Raw genomic sequence first — 25307 nt, 5'->3', positions numbered from 1 at the left:
AGTCGATTCGGACTTTCTTTAGGGATTCTTTATTTCTCTCTATTTTAGAGGGCGTGAGTGATGTCGCACTATTCAATTTTCCGTCGTGAACAGACTCATAAAGCCGAGTCTGCAATGTTCATGTTATCTGTTGTTTTCATTGCTTCCGGGGAAATTCTGGCTAAACATATGATTTGTGCACATCGGAAACAAAACAATTTAAATCTAACAGTATTTTTTATGAAACGCTAAAATTGATGCTTTAGTATTGTCAAGAAACGCCAATTTTATGTACTTTGATGCAGTATATGTTTTAATTATTGTTCTAGGACACGTGCGAGAGGATACAAAGACACACATTTATATTTTATCCTTTCATTAAGCATGCAACATTTCTCGATATTCAGTTCGGAAATTATTGGTGTCCATAATCAGAAAGATGTAATTGGAACAACAACACATATTACAATCATAATTTATTAAGAGCCCGCAATTTAACAGAAAAGTGCTGTATAAAAGAGTCTTATAAAATGTTCAATTTTCTTTTTTGCAATTACTGGTATATATATGAAAAACGCAAAAGAAAATCAAGTAAAAAAAGTTGAACGATGACTATGATTTTCAATTTACTGTATTTTTCAAAATTCCATTTAATTTAGTTCCACACATTGTTTTCTCGTTTAGGGGGCACACGCATTCATTTACTTGGCCACCATACACCGCTTTTCATGGAATGACACGGAAGTGTCATATTGAAGGGTCCATGATAACCGTCGTATGAAGACATCTGCGGATGCTCCTAAATTCAAAATTTCACAATTTTCGTGTTTAGATGTTGAATTCTGCTTAAGTCGGTGCTAGGGGGGGGGGGCGTGAACGGTAAATTGCACTTGACAGTACCGTCCATGAACAGGCTCAATCAAACCGAGCCTGCAACATTTTGAATTTTGCCATGTTTGGCTTTCTTAAAGGATTCTTTTTTTTCTTTTCTATTGAATTATTACTTTTTGTGGACCTAATGAACACAGTGTATTAATTATCACTATGTCAAATTCTTTTTAATGAGAAGTTAACAGAGGTTTAAAAATAAATGATGATGCGTGTGTTCTCATATAAAAGCTTTGACTCAGCTAGCTTGATACCTACTACATACGCATCGATTGTTTGCCATCAAAGTTTTTCTTTTTAATAGTATGTGATAAATCTGAGCAGAGAATTCGATGTTAGGTATTTGGAAAAGGGCACTTTGTCATGTGTCTACTTTCAGTTCTTGTTATTTTTGTATGATTGTGTTAGAAGCTACAAGCTTATAGACATACTCGCAAATCCATTTCTGGAACCATCAAGTACTGAATAATTAATGTAAGGTTTCTTTCTCAAGGAAACTACTGCTTGCTCCAGGGGTTTAAACGATCGCACATCTTGGAACACAATTATATACAAGTAGGTGCTATATTTCGTACACCACTTACCGGTTTAAACTACGTGCGTTGAGTGTTTTTGTCCGTTTTGATTGCTTTGTTTGTTTTCTTTTGAGAGTAAATACTTATACTTTACTTGACAATTTTTAAACATTTGTTGTGCATTTTATTTTTTGGTAATTTCCGCTGGATATCTTTTTGTAGCTTATTCTATTCTGCTACAATATCTAATTTATTTTGTAAATCCCTTAATTGTTATGTTAAAGTTATATTAGCTTATGAAATAAAATTTAGTACTTGTCAAAGTAATATTTCCTTTCAACATGGCTATGTCTATATTATTCTAATTCCAGCTGTCTGTTTGTAACATATAAAGAAAACGTAAATATAGAAGATGCATTACTCAAAATGTGTAAGAACATCAACTTTGAAAACGGAACAACCCTGTTTTCTTATGAAGGTATAAATGTAAAGTGTCCCTATTTTGTTAAAATACCTTGTTGCATTTGGTAAGACTTGTTCATTGCTATGTTTGTATTAAAATGTGCAGGAACAATGAAAGAATCAATGGATCAGAATTTGATGTTTACTTATATAAAATTATTTAAGAAACTAATACAAAAAATACATGCACATGGATAATTCCATGTTTGTCTATATATGAGCATTGCTACTTGGATCTTTATATATATGTCAATTTTTTTAGAAGCGGTATGCTTCAATGAAAATGGAGTAGGTAGTTTTACACGAAAAACAGTAAGTTAGTCTGACCATTTAGCATATTGAACCGAGGAATAAATTTAGTGGTGTACGACTAAATCACAAAGCGCCCGGATGTTTGTAAAGTGCGCGGCTAGTTGACCTCCGGGTATTTATCAATTAACAGTCACATTCCACCGGATTTCGTTATTATTTTTAAAGGTAAGGTTATTGAATGATTATTTAACAATTTTAAAAATGTCCAAATATACAAAGGTAGTTCTTCTGTATAATTATTTAAAGCGATGATTAATTAGCAGAAAAGTGTCGTAAATTGTATTGTAAATTTACTGGACACATGTTTTCGCGTCTTTGAACTTTCAAGTGACTCACCTGACGGAAATTATTCATTTTGCAGGATTGACCGGTCAAGTTGCTTTGTTATGCTATTACCACTGTTCTGTTGTGTTGTGTTCTTTTAAGGTTGTAGTAAATTAAACGGTGTTTAAAGATAATTGATTAATTTATAATTTAACCACTTTATTAAATTGAAGATTTTTAACAGTCGGCATTAATTGGAAGGTAAAATTGAATATTTTTTTTGAACTGTTCATAAGGTAATAGAAAGTGTCAACCTTTTGAAAGATATAAAGAGTTATGAATAAAAATAAAATATGATATGATAATGTATGTGTTTTAAATGGTTTAGTATCAACCACAGAGACTCGGCACTGTGTTTGGATAGTGTAAAAAGTTATTCTAGAAAAAATTTATACTGTGTATAATATATAGACATGGGGTTGAACACATCAAATGGGCGCATGTTACTAGGCCAGTGTAAATCAATTTTGCAGCAACGTCATTCATATATAAATCATATAAAGCTATTTTATTGAATTGCAGCCAAATAACATCGCTAGACATTGACAATAACATTATCGTCCCCACTTATACTGTTTTTGAACAACCACGGATTTATATTACAAGGATCGGACACTCCCAGTTAACCCTATATAAATGCTTAAATATCTTGTCGTGCACCCGATAAAGGTACATTGATCAATAATTTACCGGCGCTTAGCGTAAATGCCCGTTCGCAACGGATACCTACTTTGGAGAGTTACACCAGGAACGATGGTTAGGAAACTATCCGCCTATATGACTGAAATACTGTTGGAAAAAGGCGTAAAAATGAAACAAACAAACAAAAGTCTCCTGACAGCTCTTGTTTATTATATGTGTCATTAATATATATAGAATTAGAACATGTTCTCTGTATTCATAATAAAGTTGTTCATTACTCTATGTATTTATAATAAGGTTGTTCATTGGAAACAATTATCAAGAAATTTCATACGGGATCCAAAGCCCAACACCCCAACAGTGATGCTCGACTAATTAAATGCTAGAACTTTTAAATTAATTTTGGTCCAATTTTACCAGACCCATTTTCAGGTAAGTTTCTTAGGTCTTTCATCTTCTTTTCCATAGTCTGAGGTCTTGGAATTATTGTTTATTATTTTAGTGCCAAAACAAACCACTGCTTTGATGGGGTAGTGTTGGAACATGCAACATTTACTTACTTGCCTTAATTCCCCAATTATCCACTGTACTCCAAGGGAGCATGGCTACATGTAGGTGTTACAACTGACTTGTGAATAATTGTGAAACACTACATGTCATCACCTTTCTAGTGGTACTACATTGTTTTGTACATTACATGCATGATTTTACTCTGAGTAGATGTTATTTACTTTTCTAAAATCCCTATCAGTTGTTAATAATTAGCCACAGTGTCTATTCTAGGAGGGGAATTTGGGGGATTCTCTCATATTTTTGAGAATTCCCCCCCCTATTTTTCAGAGGCTGGGAGAAACTTTTACATAGAGAAAGACTGAAAAAGAAAAAGATCAACAAATGTAATAAATTCTCACTTTTAGATAAAAATCCACCACAATTTTTTTGAAACTGTTAAGGCCTCAACAGACAGTAGGATTTTGAAGTACAACACCAATTTAAACTAAGATGTACAAGCAAATCTTAATGTTTTAAGGCTATAATTTCTTGAATTCGTTAACCGAAATACTAGATGTAAGAGATAGGACATGTTCTAATTTGAAAATCTTATGGTACAGACCTCCCGCAATGACAAGCAACATATTGCCCAATTATCTCCTGATAATGGGTGTAATGAATGAAATCTTAGAACAATTTCGGGCGGCTAAAAGGTTAACATACTAGTAAAATGGGGGTAAACAATGATGTTTTAAAACTCTTCAGGAAACCCAAAGTTGTGGTATGTTCGAATCTCAAAATATTCAACTTATGAGTATGTCATGGTATTGAACTGTTCTCTCTTAGTCTTAATCAGGGGAGCTAGTTTGTAGGCGGCCTGATAGCCCAGTAAGTTGAGCTGCAGAACGGTATTCCAAGGGTCCCAGGTTTGAGTCTCGGTCAGACCTGCATTAAAAAATTTTAAAATAAAAAAAAAGATGGTGGTGTTTTAACCATTACTTATGGAGAAAAAAATTATTTAGTGAATAAAGTATGTAAGAGATCAATTGGGAGGGAATTTTTTTTAGGGAAACCTCAGATGATTCCTACAACGCAGAATTACGGTCTGAATGCAAGTGTTGTATTGCTTTGTAAATTGTACATTATATCTCTTTATATCTCTAATTAGTGTTGTACAACTAAATTCTACCGTCTCTTGAGGCCCTTAGCTGTTGTTAAAAAATACCTTGTAAAGTATGTATAAGAAGATTTTAAGAGGCATACATGTAAGACTAAACTATTAATGGATAGTAAAATAAAGAAGAAATAAAATCTACTCTTCCTGTTTAAGTATTGTTACTAAATATATATCTATCTTACTGAGAGGTTTAAAAAATGTACTTCTTGGAAACATTGATAAAATTGTGAAAGTAGAGTTGTGAACTAGTAGTTACGGTGTCTGTCTCTCAACCCAGAGATCATGGGTTCGAGCCCTACTCTGGTCACAACCATGTTTCTTCATATGACACTAGTACTGGCGGACTCGAAAGTGATTAATATAAGTTGCAAGAACTTGTTTTGCAATCAAGCTTAAATAAATATGTTTAACCAAGTGAAAGTAGAAGATGATTCCTTGAAAATACAGGCAATTTTGCCAACTAAAAAATTAATATTATCTAATACTAGTATCTATCATCTATTTAAATCTTTGGCCATGTGATACCCCAATGCCTTGTCAAATCATGGTAGTTATAAAGCATTTTGTTGTATCTTTCAAGCCTTTAAAGAAGAATTAATGTTGAAGCAAAGAATGGTAAGACCAAGAATTTGATCTCTATGCTTTTTTCATAAAGACCGAGTAATAGCCAAAGAGATAAATATTGAGTTGGTGTACAAAAGAAAGTAGCCAGGAAGACTTTATGTAGATGAATATTTTGTATAGTATTGAATATCGCAGTATCTATTTATTATTTAAAATTATAAATAGTGAAAATGTAAGATGTTTTTTTATTGTTTAAGATCAATTATCAGGTTATCTAGATGAAACAATCTTAAAATAACTTATCTGTCGTAATGGTGTTTTTTTTTCTTTTTTTCCTTTTATCTTCAGAATTGGGTGATGGAATTTTATACAACAAAGCTTGATGTTTCTGTCCAGATATATTTTATCTATGACTATTTTTAGATGTTAAGAATGTTCATTGATAAAAGGTGTTCCAACATGTATTCTTGCATAAAAACTGGGCACATAGGTATGCATTTATTAAGAAGATAACATGCATTAACAGATAGCCTCTTTTGACCATGTTCCATTGGTGCATGATTTTTAATATGCATGACTACGGGAGCTATGTAAAAACAGCTTAATGCAGTGATGGATACATTCATGCAGGAATAGCGCCAATGCATTTTTTTTGTGCAATAACATTTGCAAAAGCCCTCACTTATTCTCTTGCCCTGCAGGCTGTGGCTTTAAATCAGCAGCTTAGTGCCTCTGCAGATGTTAATACACAAAAAAAGGTGCATTAAACCACTAGTGAATTTTAGAATATCACCTACCACTTTCAAAAGACAAAGTGGACAGACTTGAAGTAAATGCAGATAAAGTTCAAAATTTTATACAAAGTCAAGATTGTAAGTAGTCTTATCATGTACATAGAATGTTGTACACCATGACTGTCCTTGATCAAGCTATAAATCAACATTACAGATTGCATAAATAATAAACTTGCTAATAAAGCTATGACCAAGTGTCAACATTTGAGCTTTGTGGGAAATGGCTATGATCAGAGATAAGATTGTTTGCTACACACACAAAGGGATTTTGATTGTTATTCTAACCTTTTTTGACCATTTTTATCATGCCTGCAGCTTTTTAACATGTAAAAATGTGTCAAATGATGATAAATTTACGCTTAGTATATTTTAATCTGTAATTGAGCAGAAATAACTGATTATCGCAACATATTTTCAAGTTTACAACGTAAATAATTTCCTTAAGTCAACAACATTCCTGTAAAATATATGTTAATATATCAATAAAAAAATACTTATATTCTCTTATCAAAGCTGATTCACAAGAATGATCACACACAAAAAATCAAATTAGTCAGATGTCTTATATATATGAACTTTAAGTTGTTTGTCCAGAAAAAAATGTTGATTATCTGACAAGGGGAGTTGTAAATTTTGAGCCATTTTAAAGCTTGTAATCAAAATGAATTATATATAAATTTATTTTGTGGGTTGGGCTGACTGATAAGAGAAAGATTAGTTTTGTAATCAACGAACTTTTCAGGACCGCAGGAAAGTGTGTCTAATAATCTGTTGTTATAATGTAAAATTGTCAAACAGACCTGATTTGTTTGTTTTTGTTCAAGCTGAACATTATATTATAATTCTTTTATAGACATTTTTTCTGAATTCTGAAACCTTAGAAATGACCGTAGATGCTTTTCAAAGCAAGACAACTCTATTATATAATCATACATTTAACAGAGTGTGATACTGTGAAACGAGAATGTACATTGTAACAGCTTTATGCAAGTGAATGAACATAATTATATCGTGGATAACCAACATTTTTTTGTGGACTCTGACCTTAAAGAGACTTATTCATGGTACATTTTACCTAATTGGTAACATCCACAGTTAAGTAACTGTTAAGTAAGTAAGAAAGAATGTACGTCTTTAATGAGGCCTGTCTTACTACTAATAACCTATCATATATAGACCTTATAATCGTATAGTGACCAGAAACTACCTGGGATGGATAACATAATTTGCTTCCTGAACATTTTTTGTCTGTTTCGAGTGCTGAATATTCAGTTTGAATATCTACATTATACTTTAAATAATTTAGGACCTGACAATCATTAGTTAATTCATACATGCCAGTTTTCTGTTATATAAATGCTTGTGTTATTGTTTTCTATATGTTTGCTTTGAATAATAACTAAATGATAATAAATGACAAGGAATTTTCAAAACAATTAAAGTTTTATACTATGTATTCAACTGCAATTATATTATTCTGTCATTCTTTAAAAAAATCATTTAGTAATTCAAATCTGACCTCCAATATATTTGTTAAGGCAGTTATAAACCTACTGTACATTATTATATACATATATTGACATTGTCTTTGTTTTAATTTACAATTCAGTCTTATGTTTAGGTTTAATGCTAAAGCATGTTTGTTGTGCCATGCTAAAGCTTTGATTTTTGTTGCAGTCTGAACTCTGTCCGTGTCTCCTATGTTTATAAACAGCTTGCCAGGCTGCCAGCCATCCAAAATGATTCCCAAATACAAAATGTCACAAACATGATGATGTGGGTACTGGAGAGAACAGTGAGCTGTTTTTTAGTTAGCTCTTTTTCTGTTTACATGCTGTGCTGTGAATGAAATGACATATGCTGATTGAATGATATTAGTACATGCACTATTGATGTATCAAACCGAAAACTTAAAATCCAAATTGAATAATCGGATATGCATACATTTGGAGTCTTTAGTTGGCTACTCTGTTTAGACTTAAGCTTCAGGCAAAGAAAGGCACCAGTGTTATCCTTACATATTCTAGTACTAGTTCTCCAGGAACGATGGTTAGGAAACTACCCGCCTATATGACTGAAATACTGTTGGGAAAAGGCGTAAAATGAAACAAACAAACAAAATAACCTAACTAATTGTTTACTGTGTACTTTAGCATGTTATTCAACTGCATTTGTTTGTCTTATGCAATATGTGGTTTTTATTTTAAAGGTGTAGGTTTAAAAGTAATGCCATGTGTTTTTTTAAGGTAGTGTTTATGGGCATTCAACTCTTGTTCATATTTGACAAATGACATCACCGTTCTATACACCTGAATTGGATTAGTCCATGAATATCAAATAACATATTACAGTCATAGCGTCTACCTGTGCCAAAATATCATAGCATGCAAGTTGAGAGACGGACAAAAGTACAGAAAGGAAATTGAGGTTAAATCGCTGTGTGTGTTGAAAAAACAAGTTTGTGTCAACAATTTTTAGCTTGATATAAAACTGTGCTGTATAATAAGATTGATTTTAATTTTATGCTAAGAAGGAGACTGTGTATAGATTAAGATTTATGTAATAAAATTAGACAGGATTAAAATACTGGAGGATTCGTTTAGCAGTGAGTTATAAATTAGTTTTCGTCTTTTTGGAGGGAAGATTTATAAAATTGCATCTTATCTTTATGTCTATGAAGTTTGATTAATACGATAGTTTAAAATTTTATCAAAACTTTTTTAAAGTTTGAGAAGTAAATGAAAATGTAGAACTTTACAGCATGCATTATTCTAAAGTATTCATCACATATTAACCAGGTATAAAAATATTTTGATTTTCAAACAATTTAATATAAACTGTGACATTTCAATTTTCATTAGGGAAATGTTAGTGACCTTGGTGAATAGACTGTATCTCTTGTTTAAGCAAAAAAATGAAAAACTAGGTGTTTTAATAAGATTTTTAGAATGAGTAATATGTTACCATTTTTTGTTTCATCTTTTCTCTTGGTTGTTTTTGGTATATAGCCCGTATTACCCATGCTTAGTCCTTTTTTAAAAGGAAAATGTTCTTGCACTGATACTTAAACTATATTATGGTGAGTTTCCTGTAAATTTGAAAGCATCATGTATGCATAACGCCATTTAATATTTATAACTTCTAAAAGCAGGTCTTTTGTTACTTCAGTTTGTAGTCAAAATATAGTAACGTGCCAAAGCTTGATTCTGAGATATTTTCGTTCTGGGGCAGAATCTCGCTTTAACGAGATATTGCCCAGACACGAAAATAGCACAATATTTTGTCGCGCAGTACAATTAGTTGGACTACTTCAGTTTGGTGAGTTTTATTGAAACCTGCATGCTGTGCAATTAATATAGGATCCGTACTCTCAGTGCCTGAAAGGGCGCTTGGACCCTCATTAACTTAAGCCTACAGAATACATGCGATTAATATAATCTGGCCGTACTACAAGTGCAGACCAAAGTCAAGAATCACATTCGTGCATTCTGATCCTGGCCACCACTTTCTGCTATTCAGTCAGTATTTATTTTGAAATTTTCACTAAAAGTGATGTGGTTTCATATAAATTGAAAGATTGACAAAGTATCTTGTTTACTTGTCTTCCTTTCATTTTATCTACCCACGCCCCACAACTATTATGGAAAATTTTGCTTAGTAAGTCAATGAAGGTTAGGATTGAATATATATATATATGCACTATTTGCAAATGCTGACTGAAGCTAAATTATGCTGGTTGCTTGGGAAAACATACAGGGAAATTATTATAATTAAATGAAAAGGTTATATGATATGAAATAGTTTCCTGATTCATCATGTATACAGCCAGCAGCCAGCCACTGATTATGGTAATGAATCAGATTATTAATTGTGTTTAACTGTTTATGTGATCTACTTTCCTGTCTCAGTGTGGATATTTCCATTTGAAATTCCATATTTGGTGTTGTAATCAATCTCCATCATGACCATTTTGAATGCCAAACTACAGTAACTTATATGAAATAAAAAAAGATTTACAATAGCCTTGCGGTGATCTCTTTTTATGCATATTTTTTCCTTAAAAGGTTTGCTACATGGAAAAGCTTGCAAAAAATGTTTGTTTTGGAAAAACTTACTAGTAAAAAAATTGCTTTGGAAAAATTTGCTAGTAGAAAAAAAATGCTTTGGAAAAACTTGCTTACACAACTTGTTTTAAAGTTTGTTTTGGAAACCTTGCATTAAAGATTTGTTTTAAAGACAGTTCTTACAAAGGTTTGTTTTGACAAAACAAATTTTATGATTTAAAAGATGCCTAAAAAAGGTTTTGGACAATTTGACCATTGTGTTTTACAACTAAGAAAAGCATGCTTTTTATGATCCTAACATATGCTATTTTCATTAGAGAAAATAGAATTTGTTAGTCTCTGACATGGAATTCATTGACCATGACATGATGTGGCGAGTTAATTAGTTTTGTGGGAATGTTTTGGATTTCTTTTTGTACATGCAGAACATAGCTCTTCCTGTTTTGTATGAGTTAGTGCAGGTGCATAAAACTAGATTCAAATTAGCATAGGATTATCGTAGTACTTAACTTTTTCTATATGTCTGCTGTGAATTTCATTAATGAATTAAATAGTTGATATTTTGTGTGAAGCAAAACAAATTCAACTTATCTTGAATGAGGTCTAAGATTTTTAACTTCACCGTATGCATGACCGCACATGACAAAATACAGAGAGTACCCCTGTAATAGAGTTGGCCTGATAATACAGATTTAATTAAGAATTCCATAAGCATTTGCCTTAATCAACATTTGAGTATGTACTCCTGATTAGATAGCATTACAAACATGTACACTACAACACATTTTACTATTAATCATTCATGGTACAGACACAAATGTAGATTTCTATCTCAGCCCTGAAACTCCCACTGGAAAATTTTGCTTATTTTTCTGAATAATTTCAAACAAGAGTTGTATAATTAATAGCCAATCTGCTTATTGAGGCACTTCTTGGAACTGAGTCTCTTGTTCTATATAGGCTCTCTCTAGAATAATTATATTTCTATAACTGTATTCACACAAGTATTATCTTCGGTAGAAAGTGATGAAGAGAATTGGTTTAATTGTGCAAGTAACAAAGAACTCTTTGTGTTTTTTGGTCCTGATTGAAGAAGATGCGAAATAAAGAAGAAGATTTTTTTTTTATTTTAGCGGTGAAAACTGACAGCTATACAGAAAATCTAGTATTGTGGAAGGTAATTTTGATGGTATCTAGGCCAGTTGTTAGATACAACAAATGTTTGCCTTATCATATAGGGAGGGGTAATTAAGATATTTATGTGAATGCCACTTCTTTCTTTGTGTGTCTCCCACTTTATCATCCGGTGATAGATGACAGGTACTTAATTGTTTCAATGTGCTATCTCCAGCTATCAATTATTATAATCTGTTATGTAAATGTTTCATTTCTCAAGAATCATCCTTAACTTTGGTATTTCAAGTTTTTCTTTTCTTTTTTTTCTGTCGTTTTTTTCCGAAAGAATTAGATTTTATTTTTTGCTGTTTTATTTTGTTCCAATTTTTGCAGGATGTAGTACCAGTTTTTGATTGGTTACTTGAAAACCTATTTTTTTTTAATCCTGTTTGATAATACATGTTTAGTAATTTTCTTCTATTTCTGTCTTTAAAAAAAATGAGTTGCAAAAGCAGATAAATTATGAACTTTTTTAACCATAGGGAATGTTTTTTTGCAAATGAGAATGGGTCCATTACTTACCGGACTTGTGAATAATGTCAGCAATTCTATTTAGTTACTGATGCGCATAGTTTTTCTACAAAAGATTGAAGAATTAGTTTGAAATTTGAGATTTTTTATAATGCTGTGATGTTTATCTGACATATTTGTTACATACCTGTAATCTGAGAGGATTCATCAATGATACATTTTTGAAATGTAGAAATTTTACCAAAATTCATCCTTCAAATGCTGTTTGCTGCTAGGAGTTTAGGACAGGATGTTCAAAATCCTGGCTAAATGGACAAGTACATTATACAAATTTAGTAAAGTTAAAATTAATTCTCAATATACAGGCTGGTACAATCTTAGTATAGTTTACATAACAGCAATTTCCCATAGTAAACTTAAATGGAGTGAAGATTTCTCTTTCTCCAAGTTAAGTATTGCCTATTTTAAGATTGGACTTGTCACTGACTGTATTAATGGCACATTTATGAGTTTTCTTTGCCAAGTACCTTAAATTTGATTTAATAGCATTTTTGTATTTTTGTTTCCTCAGAAAAATATTATAGTCGAAGGAATGTAGAATAATCTAGCATTCAATGCATATTTGCATAATTTTACTGCAGATAAATCGTTACACAGAGTGGCTGCAATTCCATTAAGGCTTACATCAGATGTACACCAATTACTTTAATAACAGCTGTGTTAAATATTTATAAACAGTCAGTCCAGGATATTGCATATCATAATCTAAATATTGTGTTATATCAATATAACAGATTGCTTCACACCTAGCTGCTTTTCCATATCCTCCTTTGCGTTTTGGAAAGTTCATTATTTATTTTAGGGACTTCAGTTTTAAAAAAAACACCAAATACAATTTAGTAACCTAAAGGAAAGGTGGATGGTTCTAATCAAGTGCCCGCATGTATTTCTTTTCTCCTGCAATAAAGTTTACATTACACCTAAATTACAACATTGTCAATGTGACTTAAAACCAAATAAAAAATTTGAAAATGTACATCCCATTTTATATATATTAGATGTCATTTCAAAATGACCCCCAAATTAAGTCCAAAAGAGACATCAGGACATGCTGAAACCTATAAGAAAAGTTATGGGCAAAACCAGATTAACGGCAAGGTAAAAGAGTGCTTACATTTTACATGTAATAAGCAAAAATAATCATCAACTTCAATAAAAATGCTTGGTGACACATCTATTTATTTAAATTCACAATGAATTATTTTTTTCTTGGAAGAAAACCCTCCATCTGCTCTACACAATTGTTTTGTTTTGCAAATATTTTTTTTGCAAAAGTTTATAGATAATACGTGATGTATATGACATTTTAGTCACAAACAAGGATGAAATTGTCATGGGAAAGTTGGGATACTTAATTCATTATATATTAACTATTTTACATAGATTTGGTATTTTTCCCAGTACACATTACACTTATATACTGACATTCTCTTTTATATCTTCAGTATAGTAGGGTTGTTTTTCTTTCATTTGACAAATAAAAACGCTTTGATACATTTAGTTAACAAGAAAATTTATATACCAATTAGAAAAAAAAATATTTTCAAATTTCAAACTATGTGGGTTGAAGTTCCACTAGGGACCTTGGATTCTTGCATTCTTTCTTGTTAGGAGGCTATCCAGCTAGCTTACAGAATTCAGGTGCCGGCTCTTGCCTTGAATAAGGCAGGGCCACCTTAGGTCTTCCTCCACCAGAAAAGCTGGAATTTTGCCACATGACCTCAACTGTGTTGACTCAACCAGAGAAAAGATATCTTGTCAGAATTTATTTTTATATAAGGACTATCATCTTTACAGATTGTGTGTGTTTTTCTTTTCAAAATGTTATAAAATCTTTAGTGTTTTTGTTTACTTTTCTTTTGCTTCTTTTAGGGTATGGGAATTAAATTTTCAAATTTTAGAAAAAAATTCAAGATAAACTGAAATATTTTTTTTGTCATTTTTGTGTCGCCTTGAAAAGGTGACATATAGGGGTTACTTTTGTCGGCGGCGTCTGTGTCGGCGTCGTTTGTCGGCGTCGGCGTCCCCTAAAGCTTGTCCGGAGCATAACTCAGTCACTATAAGTCTGATTGACTTCAAACTTGGTATGCATGCTTCTTTCAATAACCCGAAGTGCAGTGCACAAGGACCGGTACTCTGCAGTTCAAACTGAAATATTTTTTTTTGTCATTTTTGTGTCGCCTTGAAAAGGTGACATATAGGGGTTACTTTTGTCGGCGGCGTCGGCGGCGTCTGTGTCGGCGTCGTTGTCGGCGTCGGCGTCCCCTAAAGCTTGTCCGGAGCATAACTCAGTCACTATAAGTCTGATTGACTTCAAACTTGGTATGCATGCTTCTTTCAATAACCCGAAGTGCAGTGCACAAGGACCGGTACTCTGCAGTTCTTATTTTTTGAGTTATTGCCCTTTGTTAATTTTCATACTTTAATTTTGTCCGGGCCATTTCTCTTCAACTAAAAAAGCTATGGACTTGAAACTTCATAGGATGATAGATCTCATTAAGAAGAAGTGCAGTGCATAAGAACCGGTACTCTGCACTTCCTAATTTTTGAGTTATTGCCCTTTGTTAATTTTCATACTTTATTTTTGTCCGGGCCATTTCTCCTAATGTATAAAAGCCATGGACTTGAAACTTCATAGGATGATAGGTCTCATTAAGAAGAAGTGCAGTGCACAAGAACAGGTACTCTGCATTTCTTGTTTTTTGAGTTATTGCCCTTTGTTTATTTTCATACTTTAATTTTGTCCGGGCCATTTCTCCTTAAGTATAAAAGCTATGGACTTGAAACTTCATAGGATGATAGATCTCATTAAGAAGAAGTGCAGTGCACAAGAATCGGTACTCTGCATTTCTTAATTTTTGAGTTATGGCCTTTTGTTGATTTTCATACTTAATTTTTGTCCAGGCCATTTCTCCGAAAGTATAAAAGTTATGGACTTGAAACTTCATAGGATGATAGATCTCATTAAGAAAAAGTGCAGTGCATAAGAACTGATACTCTGCATTTCTTATTTTTTGAGTTATTGCCCTTTGTTGATTTTCTTACTTTATTTTTGTCCTGGTCATTTCTCCTCAAGTATGAAAGCTATGGACTTGAAACATCATAGAATGATAGATCTTATTGATAAGAAATGCAGTGCACAGATTTGCTGCTCTGCACTTATTTTTTTTTTTAGTTATTGCCCTTTGTTGTTTTTCATATTTCATTTTTGTCCTGGCCATTTCTCCTAAACTACATTGTTCACAAGGCGACACATCCGACTCGCGGAGTTCTAGTAATAGAAAATAATCTATATTCTTAAGATGGTCACTTTTGATGGGTATGTATATTATGGTTCATTGAAAAAGAATAAAATAAGAATTTATAATCTAATACGCAAAAAAAGCCGAACACATTAGTTCCTTTAAAGTTTTTTTTAAGTATTCCTTTAGCAATTTGTCCAGACAGTGATTGTACCTCCGGTACATGTCCCACTGCCTACTGTCTACTGAAATATTTACTTTCCTGGTTACATATAATAATGTTCATCAATTATAATGAAGTTTTCACACAGAAAGTTTGACAGACACGTTTCCGTACTGACTCAGTGTTAATTAGAAACATGTCAACAGATAAAGACGGATCTTCGCCTTATGTCCAAATATGGAATTTCTTGTTATTTCTCTGTTATAATTGACAATATGCAAATGTAGGGGAGTGCATACTTAATTGTCCATTATTATTTTTATTTGTCTTCCTCTGTGAGTAATATATGTATATAATATGGATGTTAAAGAATTTTACTTCTTTTAAGTTTCAAAACATTTTGCTTGTGTTAGTATAGGGATATTTCAACTGAATGAACTTTTGAGGTCAGTTGCAGGATTTTCATTTAAAAGCAAAACTATTTTACTGATTTTATAATACTATATTCTTACAACACGTATAAAAAATGTAAGGCCTGTTTTATGTCATTAATTTATTTCATCGTAAAGTCACTCTTCCGGTAGATGGTTTTATAGTTGCTTTATAACATCATGTTATTTATTACCTATTTATATGTGTTGTTTACGACCTATTGGATGTAGCACTGCAGTGAATAGAAAAATAACATTCTGTTATAAAAGGGTGGTTCTATGATTTTATGGCTTTGGTTATGTTACATTGTGTACAAATAGATTCTATCGTACATTTTTTTAGCACAGTCATAATTGTGTGCAGTTATGTTTAAATGCATGCATGTAATTGTTTAATTTACATTAGGGCTGTAAAGCTAAACTTTAAAATGCCTGTGGTAGACTACACAGGTCAGTGTTTTTTTTATTCCCATTCACTAAAATTTCTAGAATTATGTCATATTCCAAATTGGACCATATAAAGCTTATAGACCTTTACTACTCAAAAACAAAGTATAATTCTGTACAATATTATAAAAAAAAATACAAATTTTAAGTGCAAACTAATAATGTTTTTATATTATTATTATGTAGTCCTAGATACTCTATTTAAAGCCACATACCTAATGCTAATTTTCATGAAAAGTTTGAAAATTAATTTGAAATTAAAATATAGTGGAATGAACAAAGTAAGTAATTTGCGTATTGCAAACAGCTCTTACAATCCAGTTAATTGACCAAAAAGGGGTGAAAATATGCATAAATAGCCCTTGCTGTGTTAGTCAAGAAGTAGAAATATGGTGATATAAATCGCACATGACATGTAAATTATTAATTGAATCATTTTACTTTTCTGAAGATTTTAGACAAATTTAGAACAATTTCCTCAGGTTTTTTCTTAAAATAGTTTGGTTCTGACATTTTGAGGCATGCAGCTTTAATATTGTAAGTGTATTGATAACCTCAATGTTTTGTAGAAAGTTACTGACCGTCAATATGTTTGTCAATATGTTCGTGTTGACCCAAGTACAACATAACATGTCTATCATTTAATGATACTAGGTGCAAATTTTACAAAACTTTATGTAAGTTTTAAAATTTTAAATATTTAAAACTGTCATACTATACCTGTCAGGTAGATATGCCAATGTTATTCATTCAGACAGAATATATTGATCAAAACAAGGACACTATTTAGTAAATTGCAGATTGTCATAAAGGTTTGCTTGTTGCATTGATTGATTGATCTATTTCAAGTTTGTTTTAATCTGCTAGGTCATCAATTGAAATATCTCCAAGTCTCTGAAGGCTGCTTAAATATCAGATTTCTGAGCTTGTTTTCTATGTCTTTGTAAATGATTTAATATTCAGTGAATAAACAGAATACATTTGTTGTATTATAAACAAACGGGACAAAAAAAATCAGAACTGCTATGAATATACTGCTAACTCGGTGTTTGTGGCCGAGTGGTGGGTAAGGTTGTTGATTTCATACCACTTGCCCCTTCATGGCTGTGGGTTCAAATCCAGTTAAGGCCTTGTATTCTATTCACACCCTGTGTTCATTCATATGAGGAAGTTATCGAGCTTGCTAACAAAACGCTGGTGGTTTTACTCAGGTGCCCACTTATGATTAATAAATTTATGCATTGAGGGCACCAGAGGTCTTCCTTTACAAGTAGAGATTACCTCTCTGTTCCCAAACATACCTAACCTACCTGCTACTCATTGATACAACTATTGAATGAAATACAGAGTGTGGATATGGTCTTCTTTTATATAATGTCAATGAAGTTTCCTGATTTTTTTCCCTCAATTTTTTGGAAGTTGTTCAAATTAAAGGTGACAAATGTATATTGTATAAATAGCTGTTTTTATTGTTGTCATTTCAGAATTGTTTATGGTAAAATTGAAAATGAGGATACTTACTGCTGTTTGCTGTATAGTGTATATAGCGCAAGTGAAGGCGCGAGGTAAGTTATCATTATAATACATAGGATGTTTCGATAGATTCTTAAACTCAGGGGTCACATAAAATTTTTAAAAGTCGAACTTAGATTTGCAAGATTGCACCTTAGTAAGGGATTTACACATGCCTTTTCCCAGTGTCACCGTGGGTCAGATTACCAGACCCATTCCAAATGGCAAAAACCTGTATGCTTATTATACCCCCAAAAACGAAGTTTGGGGGGGTATATAGGAGTCACTCGGTGGTCGGTCGGTCGGTTGGTCGGTCGGGCGGTCGGTCGGTCGGTCGGTCGGTCGGTCCAGACGTCCGTTGCATTTTCCTTGTCCGGAGCATAACTTGAAAACTAATAGTTGGAATTCAATATAACTACATACAATGGTCAAGCACATTGAGAGGAAGTGCAGTGCACAAGAACCATAACTCTATCTTGACTAATTACAGAGTTATTGCCCTTTGTTACTTTTCCTTGTCCGGGGCATAACTTGAAAACTACTGGTTGGAATTCAAAACAACTTCATACAATTGTCAAACACAATAAGGGGAAGTGCAGTGCACAAGAACCATAACTCTATCTAAAGTAATTACAGAGTTATTGCCCTTTGTTGTTTTTCCATTGCTTTTTTTTTGTCCGTAGCATTTTCCTTGTCCGGAGCATAACTTGAAGACTAATTGTTGGAATTCAATATAACTACATACAATGGTCAAGCACATTGAGAGGAAGTGCAGTGCGTAAGAAACATAACTCTATCTTGACTAATTATAGAGTTATTGCCCTTTGTTACTTTTCCTTGTCCGTGGCATAACTTGAAAACTACTGGTTGGAATTCAAAACAACTTCATACAATTGTCAAACACAATAAGGGGAAGTGCAGTGCACAAGAACCATAACTCTATCCAAAGTAATTACAGAGTTATTGCCCTTTGTTGCTTTTCCATTGCCTTCTTTTTTTGTCCGGACCATAACTTGAAGACTAATGGTTGGAATTCAATATAACTACATACAATGGTCAAGCACATTGAGAGGAAGTGCAGTGCATAAGAACCATAACTCTATCTAAAGTAATTAAAGAGTTATTGCCCTTTATTACTTTTCCATTGCTTTCTTTTGTCCGTACCATAACTTGAAGACTAATTGTTGGAATTCATTTTAACTTCATACAATGGTCCAGCACATTGAGAGGAAGTGCAGTGCACAAGAACCATAACTCCATCTTGATTTATTACAGAGTTACTGCCCTTTGTTTCTTTTCCTTGTCCAGAGCATAACTTTAAAACTACTGGTTGGAATTCAAAACAACTTCATACAATGGTCAAGCACAATAAGGGGAAGTGCAGTGCCCAAGAACCATAACTCCATCTTGACTAATTACAGAGTTATTGCCCTTTGTTTCTTTTCCATTGCTTTCTTTTGTCCGGACCATAACTTGAAGACTTATTGTTGGAATTCATTATAACTTCATACAATGGTCACGCACATTGAGAGGAAGTGCTGTGCATATGAACCATAACTCCATCTTGACTTATTACAGAGTTACTGCCCTTTGTTACTTTTCCTTGTCCACAGCATGACTTGAAAACTACTGGTTGGAATTCAAAACAACTTCATACAATGGTCAAGCACAATAAGGGGAAGTGCAGCTCACAAGAACCATAACTCCATCTTGACTAATTACAGAGTTATTGCCCTTTGTTACTTTTCCTTGTCCAGAGCATAACTTGAAAACTACTGTTTGGAATTCAGTACAACTTCATACAGTTGTCAAGGACATTAAAAGGAAGTGCAGTGCACAAGAGCCATAACTCCATTTTGACAAAATACAGAGTTACTGCCCTTTGATACTTTTCCTTGTCCGGTGCATAACTTAAAACATACTGGTTGGAATTCAAAACAACTTCATACAATGGTCAAGCACAATAAGAGGAAGTGCAGTGCACAAGAACTATTACTCTATCTTCAGTATTTATAGAGTTATTGCCCTTTGTTCTTTTTCTTTGTCTTTCTGGACTTATTACAGAGTAATTCAATTAAACTTCATCAATGGCCAACCACATTCAAAGGAAATGCAACATATATGAACAACAATTATCTTTAATTTCCCACAACCATAACTCTATGTTTCAATTCTTTTAAAAGGTATTCTGTTACTAGTAACATCCTCATTTCCGAAGCAGACTTGTGGGGGTATTAATCACATTTAGTGATAGTTCTAGTTTTTACCCAATCTTATTTAAGAAAAAAAGATACCCAGTCAAACTGAAATTCCTGATATTCAAACTGACAAATTTCATTCCAGTGTCATAAGGTAGTTTCAATAGGTACCAAATTTTTTTTTCAAATTATTTTAATAAGCAATTTTATGACGCAAAATTTCCCGCTATGGCTTAGGTGCTTATTCCTAATGGCTAGGAAAAGTCCTGGTCTAGCTGAATAAGTCATATGCCCAACATTATCAATCATTCTCATTAATAAGCTTTGAAGTTAATTAAGAGAGATTCTTTTGAATTCAATAAGATGTTATGGATAAACTACAATAATCAAATGGAAATTAAATCAAAGCAGGTATTTGAAAATCAAATAGCATTGGTCTGTTGACAGTGCGGCTATGATGGGGAAAAAAAACACCCAGATTGTGAAAGAAAAATTCATACAATTTTAAAAAATTCATACAATTTATTTCATGAAGGAATGGACTCAATGAAATTTTTCATCAACACTATCAATCTGAGGCTCATTAGTTTCTAAAATGTGCTTACAACTACAAAAATATTTGGTGCAGATTATGACACTTGAGGCCACAGCGTCTCTCTCTCTCTCTTTCATGTATATAATTTGCTTTCAGGAAAACCAAATCTTTCATCATTCGGATTATCTATTTTGAATCGATTTTAAAATTGAATTAAGTTTTTTGTTTCAAGGGCTTGCTGGAGAATTGATTAATGTCTTTCTACAATAATCAATATCATGTGAGAGTGAATAAATAATATATCCACGGGTGGCCATGATTCGTTACCCTAAGCAGCTTCTAACTTTTAATAATTCAAGCTTTCTATGTAAAAATGTAAAAAAAATGCAATTTTCAACTTGTGTTGCATATAGCTCAAAAAGTATTTGACCTAGGGTCAAGAAATTTTACAGGAATGTTGCTCAATATGTGAAGTTGGGTCCCTGGGGTTTTGCTTTTGGATTCATTCTGTTTTGTCAGAGTTAGGGCACTTGACTTAGTAAAATTTACAATTTTCAACTTATGCCACACATTGCTCAAAATGCATTTAACCTGCCTTTAGTCATGAAACTTTACAGGAATGTTGATTAGCATTTGTAGTTGTGCACCTGGGTGTTTGCATGTGGATTTATTCAGTAGATGTTGAAAAATTGCCCTTGACATTGCAAAAATTTGCAATTTTCAACTTGCATGGCATGTAGCCCGAAAGTGTTTGACCTAGGGTCATGAAACTTTGCAGGAATGTTGCTCTGCATGTAAAGTTGTTACCTAAGGTTTCGCTTTTGGCTTCATTCTGTTTTGTCAGAGTTATGGCCCTTGACTTTGTAAAACTTTACAATTTTCAACTTGTGTTGCATGTAGCCCAAAAAGTATTTGACCTATAGTCATGAAACTTTACAGGAATGTTGATAAGCATAATTATGCAGTTGTGCACCTGGGTGTTTGCATGTGGATTTATTCAGTATTTGTAGAAAAATTGCCCATGACAGTAAAATTTGCAATTTTCAACTTGTGTTCATGTAGCTCAAAAGTATATGACCTAGATAATGAAACTTTTCAGGAATGTTGCTCAGGGTGTGTAGTTGTGCACCTGGGGTTTCTTTTGTGGATTTATTGTGTTTTGTCAGAGTTATGGCCCTTGATTTAGCAAAAATTACAAATTTTCAATTTGTGTCGCACATAGCTAAACTACAGTCATGAAACTATAGGATCGAGGTAAGCATGACTTGTGTATTTGTGCACCAGGGGTTTCAGTTGTGGATTTATTCAATATTTCAACTTGCAATTTTCAACTTGTGTTGTGTATATCTCAAAAAGTATTTGACCTAGAGTCACAGAAACAGAGTTACAGAAACATTGGTCACATATGTCATTGTGCACCTGGGGTTTGATTTTTGATTTATTGAGTATTTGTAGAGTAATGACCCTTGACTTAGTAAAAACCATTCAAAAAAATTATTGAGTGCTTGAATTTACAGGAATGATGATTTGTTTAGAGTTATTGTCCTTGACTTTATAGTATAAATTATAGACTTGTTCATGCATAGCTCAGAAAGTATTTGACCTGCAGTCCTGAAAGTATACAAGAATGTTGGTCAGCATGTGTAGTATGGACCTTGTAGATTAATTCAGTACTTGTAATTGACTTAGTTAAATTTTTAGTTTTCAACTTGTGTCATGTGTAGCCCATAATGATTTGACCTAGAGTCAGTAGATTGACAAAACATTACAGTGTGGTGGACACATTTCTAGTTATTATTTGGATTTGTTATTTAATTATACCCCTTTGACTGCATTGGCATGCATAATGGCCAGATGATACTGCAGGCAACTGCTTATTGATATTATTTATAGGAATATTCTTTATCTTATTAGTTATCTCAGAAGTAAGGAGCCATACCCACAAAGTTAAAACTATTCCCCACCCCAAGGCTGAATTATAGATTGTAAAAATACACTTTCTTAGTGTTTTGAATTTAGTGAAGCATTCTTAAAGCTAGAAATTTATGAATTGCTTATATTGAAGTATACATGTTAAAAATTTCCAGATACTTTTTTTATGCAAACTGTGAATTTGTTTATGACATATAATTTTCTTTAGCTCCAATAAACAATATTTGATACACCAGATACAAAGTACTGATATTTTACAAACAATGCTGACCTGTCAATTCATTTACAGAGCAATAACAAAAAAACACACTTTTTTTGTATAGGCTGAACCTGCATTTTTTACATTTGTAGATGGACATCCACCCCAGATTTCTGTACCACAAGGAAATAAATGGTCTCAGACCAAAGTGTATGTAAGAAAGGCAAGTCCTAATAGATTTGAATGCCAGGCTACAGCAATACCTCAGGCAAAGTAAGTATAGTTTTGTCCATCTAACTGTTACAGAAAAATTCTGTTATTATGCTGCGTTTTTGAAACTTCAAGCACTCTTGCTAGAGAACATAATATGTCACTGTCCAAAGTTCATAACTGAATGACAGAATTATGGAGTTTTTTCCAGTGTAGAAAATTTTACATTATCCAGGTTTTTGTTTTACTATCAGGCACTGAGAGTAGTTGAGCACATTGCCCTACCAACAGCTTTTGTTCTTGCAGTGTTTTAGGAAGATAAGCCATACCATCAAGATTGGGAAATTTGACGTTTTGGTCAAATTAGGAAATTTGGTAACATCTTGCTTAAAATCTGGAACTTTGGCAATGGTTTGCACAAAATTAGAAAAATTGACATTATCTTGTTTGAATTACAGAAATTTGACATTTTATTGTTCAAATTAGGGAAATTTAACAGCAGCTCTTAAAATTGGGAAATTTGGCTGTGGTTTTGCTTAAAGGCACATTATTCCTTAGACATGAATACATTTTTTCTTCTTTAAAAACACTCAAACATGATTTTTATGTTGCCTCTACGGATAAGTGGCAACATATAGGGTCACTTCTCTGTCGTCTGTCTGTGACAAAACTTGTCTGGACTGGAGACTCTTGTTAAACTACTGGTGCAATTTCATCCAAACTTTACGGGAATTGTCAGTACCAAGTCTAGTTATGCATATCATCAGCATTTTCCGTTTCAATGATTTTTGTGTCGCCTCTACGGAGTAGTGGCGACATATAGGGATCACTTCTCCGTCGTCTGTCTGTCCGTCTGTCTGTCCGTCTGTCTGTCACAAAACTTGTCCGGACTACTCCTCATAAACTACTGGTGCAATTTCATCCAAACTTTACAGGAGTGATCAGTACCAAGTCTAGTTGTGCATATTGTCAGCATTGTCCGGTTCAATGATTTTTGGCAGAGTTATGGCCCTTTATTACATGCTTTTCGGTGGTTTATAGAAATATATCAGTGATATAAAACTGGTAATTTCACTGTTTGAAACAGTGAAATTACCACTTTGATAATTTCACTGTTTTGAATTTAAGCCCCTTACGTTGTTTCAGTGAAATACCAGCGTGCACAGTACTGGGTACCAACTTAATGATGTGACGTCGTAAACGACGTCACGTTGTATTATTATTTGGCGCGCTTTTCATTCAGTTTTAGGTTAAATGTCTTTTTAAAACGTTTCTTTGCATATAATAAAAAGAAAATTTGTTTAGTTTAGTGTAAGATTGAAATATATTTCACCTTGTGAACACCAAAAGTTCATATTTCACTCGTGGCTGCGCCACTCGTGAAATATACCTTTTGGTGCTCACTCGGTGAAATATATTCCGATCTTACACTGAACTAAACAAATATCCTCTATTTAATAATTTTTAATTTTAAAGTTTGTCCGGACTACTTCTCTTATACCACTTAAGCAATTTCAATGAAACTTTACAGGATTGATCTGTAGCTCAAGTCCTTGCGCATTGCAAGGGTTTTCCGGTGGAATGATTTTTGGCTGAGTTATGGCCCTTTGATAAAAAGTGTATTTTTCTGTGTGTTGCCAGATACACAAAAGCTTGTCCGGACTTCTCCTCATAAACTACTGGTGCAATTTCATCTAAACTTTACAGGAATGATCAGTACCAAGGGTAGTTGTACATATTATCAGCATTTTCCGGTTCAATGATTTTTGTCAGAGTTATGGCCCTTTAATAATTTTTATTTTTAAAGTTTGTCCAGACTACTTCTCTTATACCACTAAAGCAATTTCAATGAAACTTTACAGGATTGATCTGTAGCTCAAGTCCTTGCCCATATTGCACGGGTTTTCCAGTTGAATGATTTTTGGCCGAGTTATGGCCCTTTGATAAAAAAGTGTTTTTAGCTCACCTGTCACAAAGTGACAGAGTGAGCTTTTGTGATCGCTTTTCGTCCGTCGTCCGTCCGTCTGTAAACTTTTACTTTAAATGACATCTCCTCATAAACCACTAAGCCAAATTCATCCAAACTTCACCTGGGGTCAAAATTGGCACCGCCCCGGGGGTCATTGATTCTCCTTATATGTGTATAGCAAAAACTTAAAAAATCTTCTTTGAAAAAACCCAAATAGCTAGAGTTAAGATATTAAGCATGAAACATCTTTTAGTGAGTGTCTACAAAGTTTGTTCAAATAAAAGACCTGTGGTCAAAATTGGCCCCGCCCCGGGGGTCATTGATTTTCTTTATATGTGTATAGCAAAAACTTAAAATCTTCTTTGAAAAAACCCAAATAGCTAGAGTTTAGATATTAAGCATGAAACATCTTCTAGTAAGTGTCTACAAAGTTTGTTCAAATAAAAGCCCTGGGGTCAAAACTGGCCCGGCCCCAGGGGTGTCATTGTTTTTACTATATGTGTATAGTAAAAACTTTAAAAAAATCTTCTTTTAAAAAGCCCAATGAGC

At 33.1% G+C, this 25307-nt stretch overlaps 1 protein-coding gene across 4 annotated transcripts in view; it reads left to right on the top strand.

Moving 5' to 3' along the window:
* The first annotated feature begins 2211 nt into the window (after positions 1 to 2211).
* LOC132744956 (neuroglian-like) overlaps positions 2212 to 25307 on the top strand; it is a 72547-nt gene continuing 49451 nt past the window's right edge. Inside the window, exons 1-3 of one of the 4 annotated variants that reach the window (XM_060733760.1) lie at positions 2212 to 2321; positions 17688 to 17768; positions 22732 to 22852. In XM_060733760.1, coding sequence (XP_060589743.1) covers positions 17696 to 17768; positions 22732 to 22852 — 194 coding nt within the window. In that variant the 5' untranslated portion in view covers positions 2212 to 2321; positions 17688 to 17695. Of the gene's footprint in view, positions 2322 to 2658; positions 2682 to 8521; positions 8755 to 15733; positions 15772 to 17687; positions 17769 to 22731; positions 22853 to 25307 lie in introns of those variants that run through there. The other 3 variants (XM_060733763.1, XM_060733761.1, XM_060733762.1) reach the window with 3 other exon arrangements.

The sequence above is a fragment of the Ruditapes philippinarum genome, unplaced genomic scaffold, assembly GCF_026571515.1.
Source record: "Ruditapes philippinarum isolate M1 unplaced genomic scaffold, ASM2657151v2 ctg614_1_1_1_1, whole genome shotgun sequence".
NCBI lineage: Eukaryota > Metazoa > Mollusca > Bivalvia > Venerida > Veneridae > Ruditapes > Ruditapes philippinarum.
Note: the sequence above shows the minus strand (reverse complement) of the source record. Positions and strands in the feature narration are given on the sequence as shown.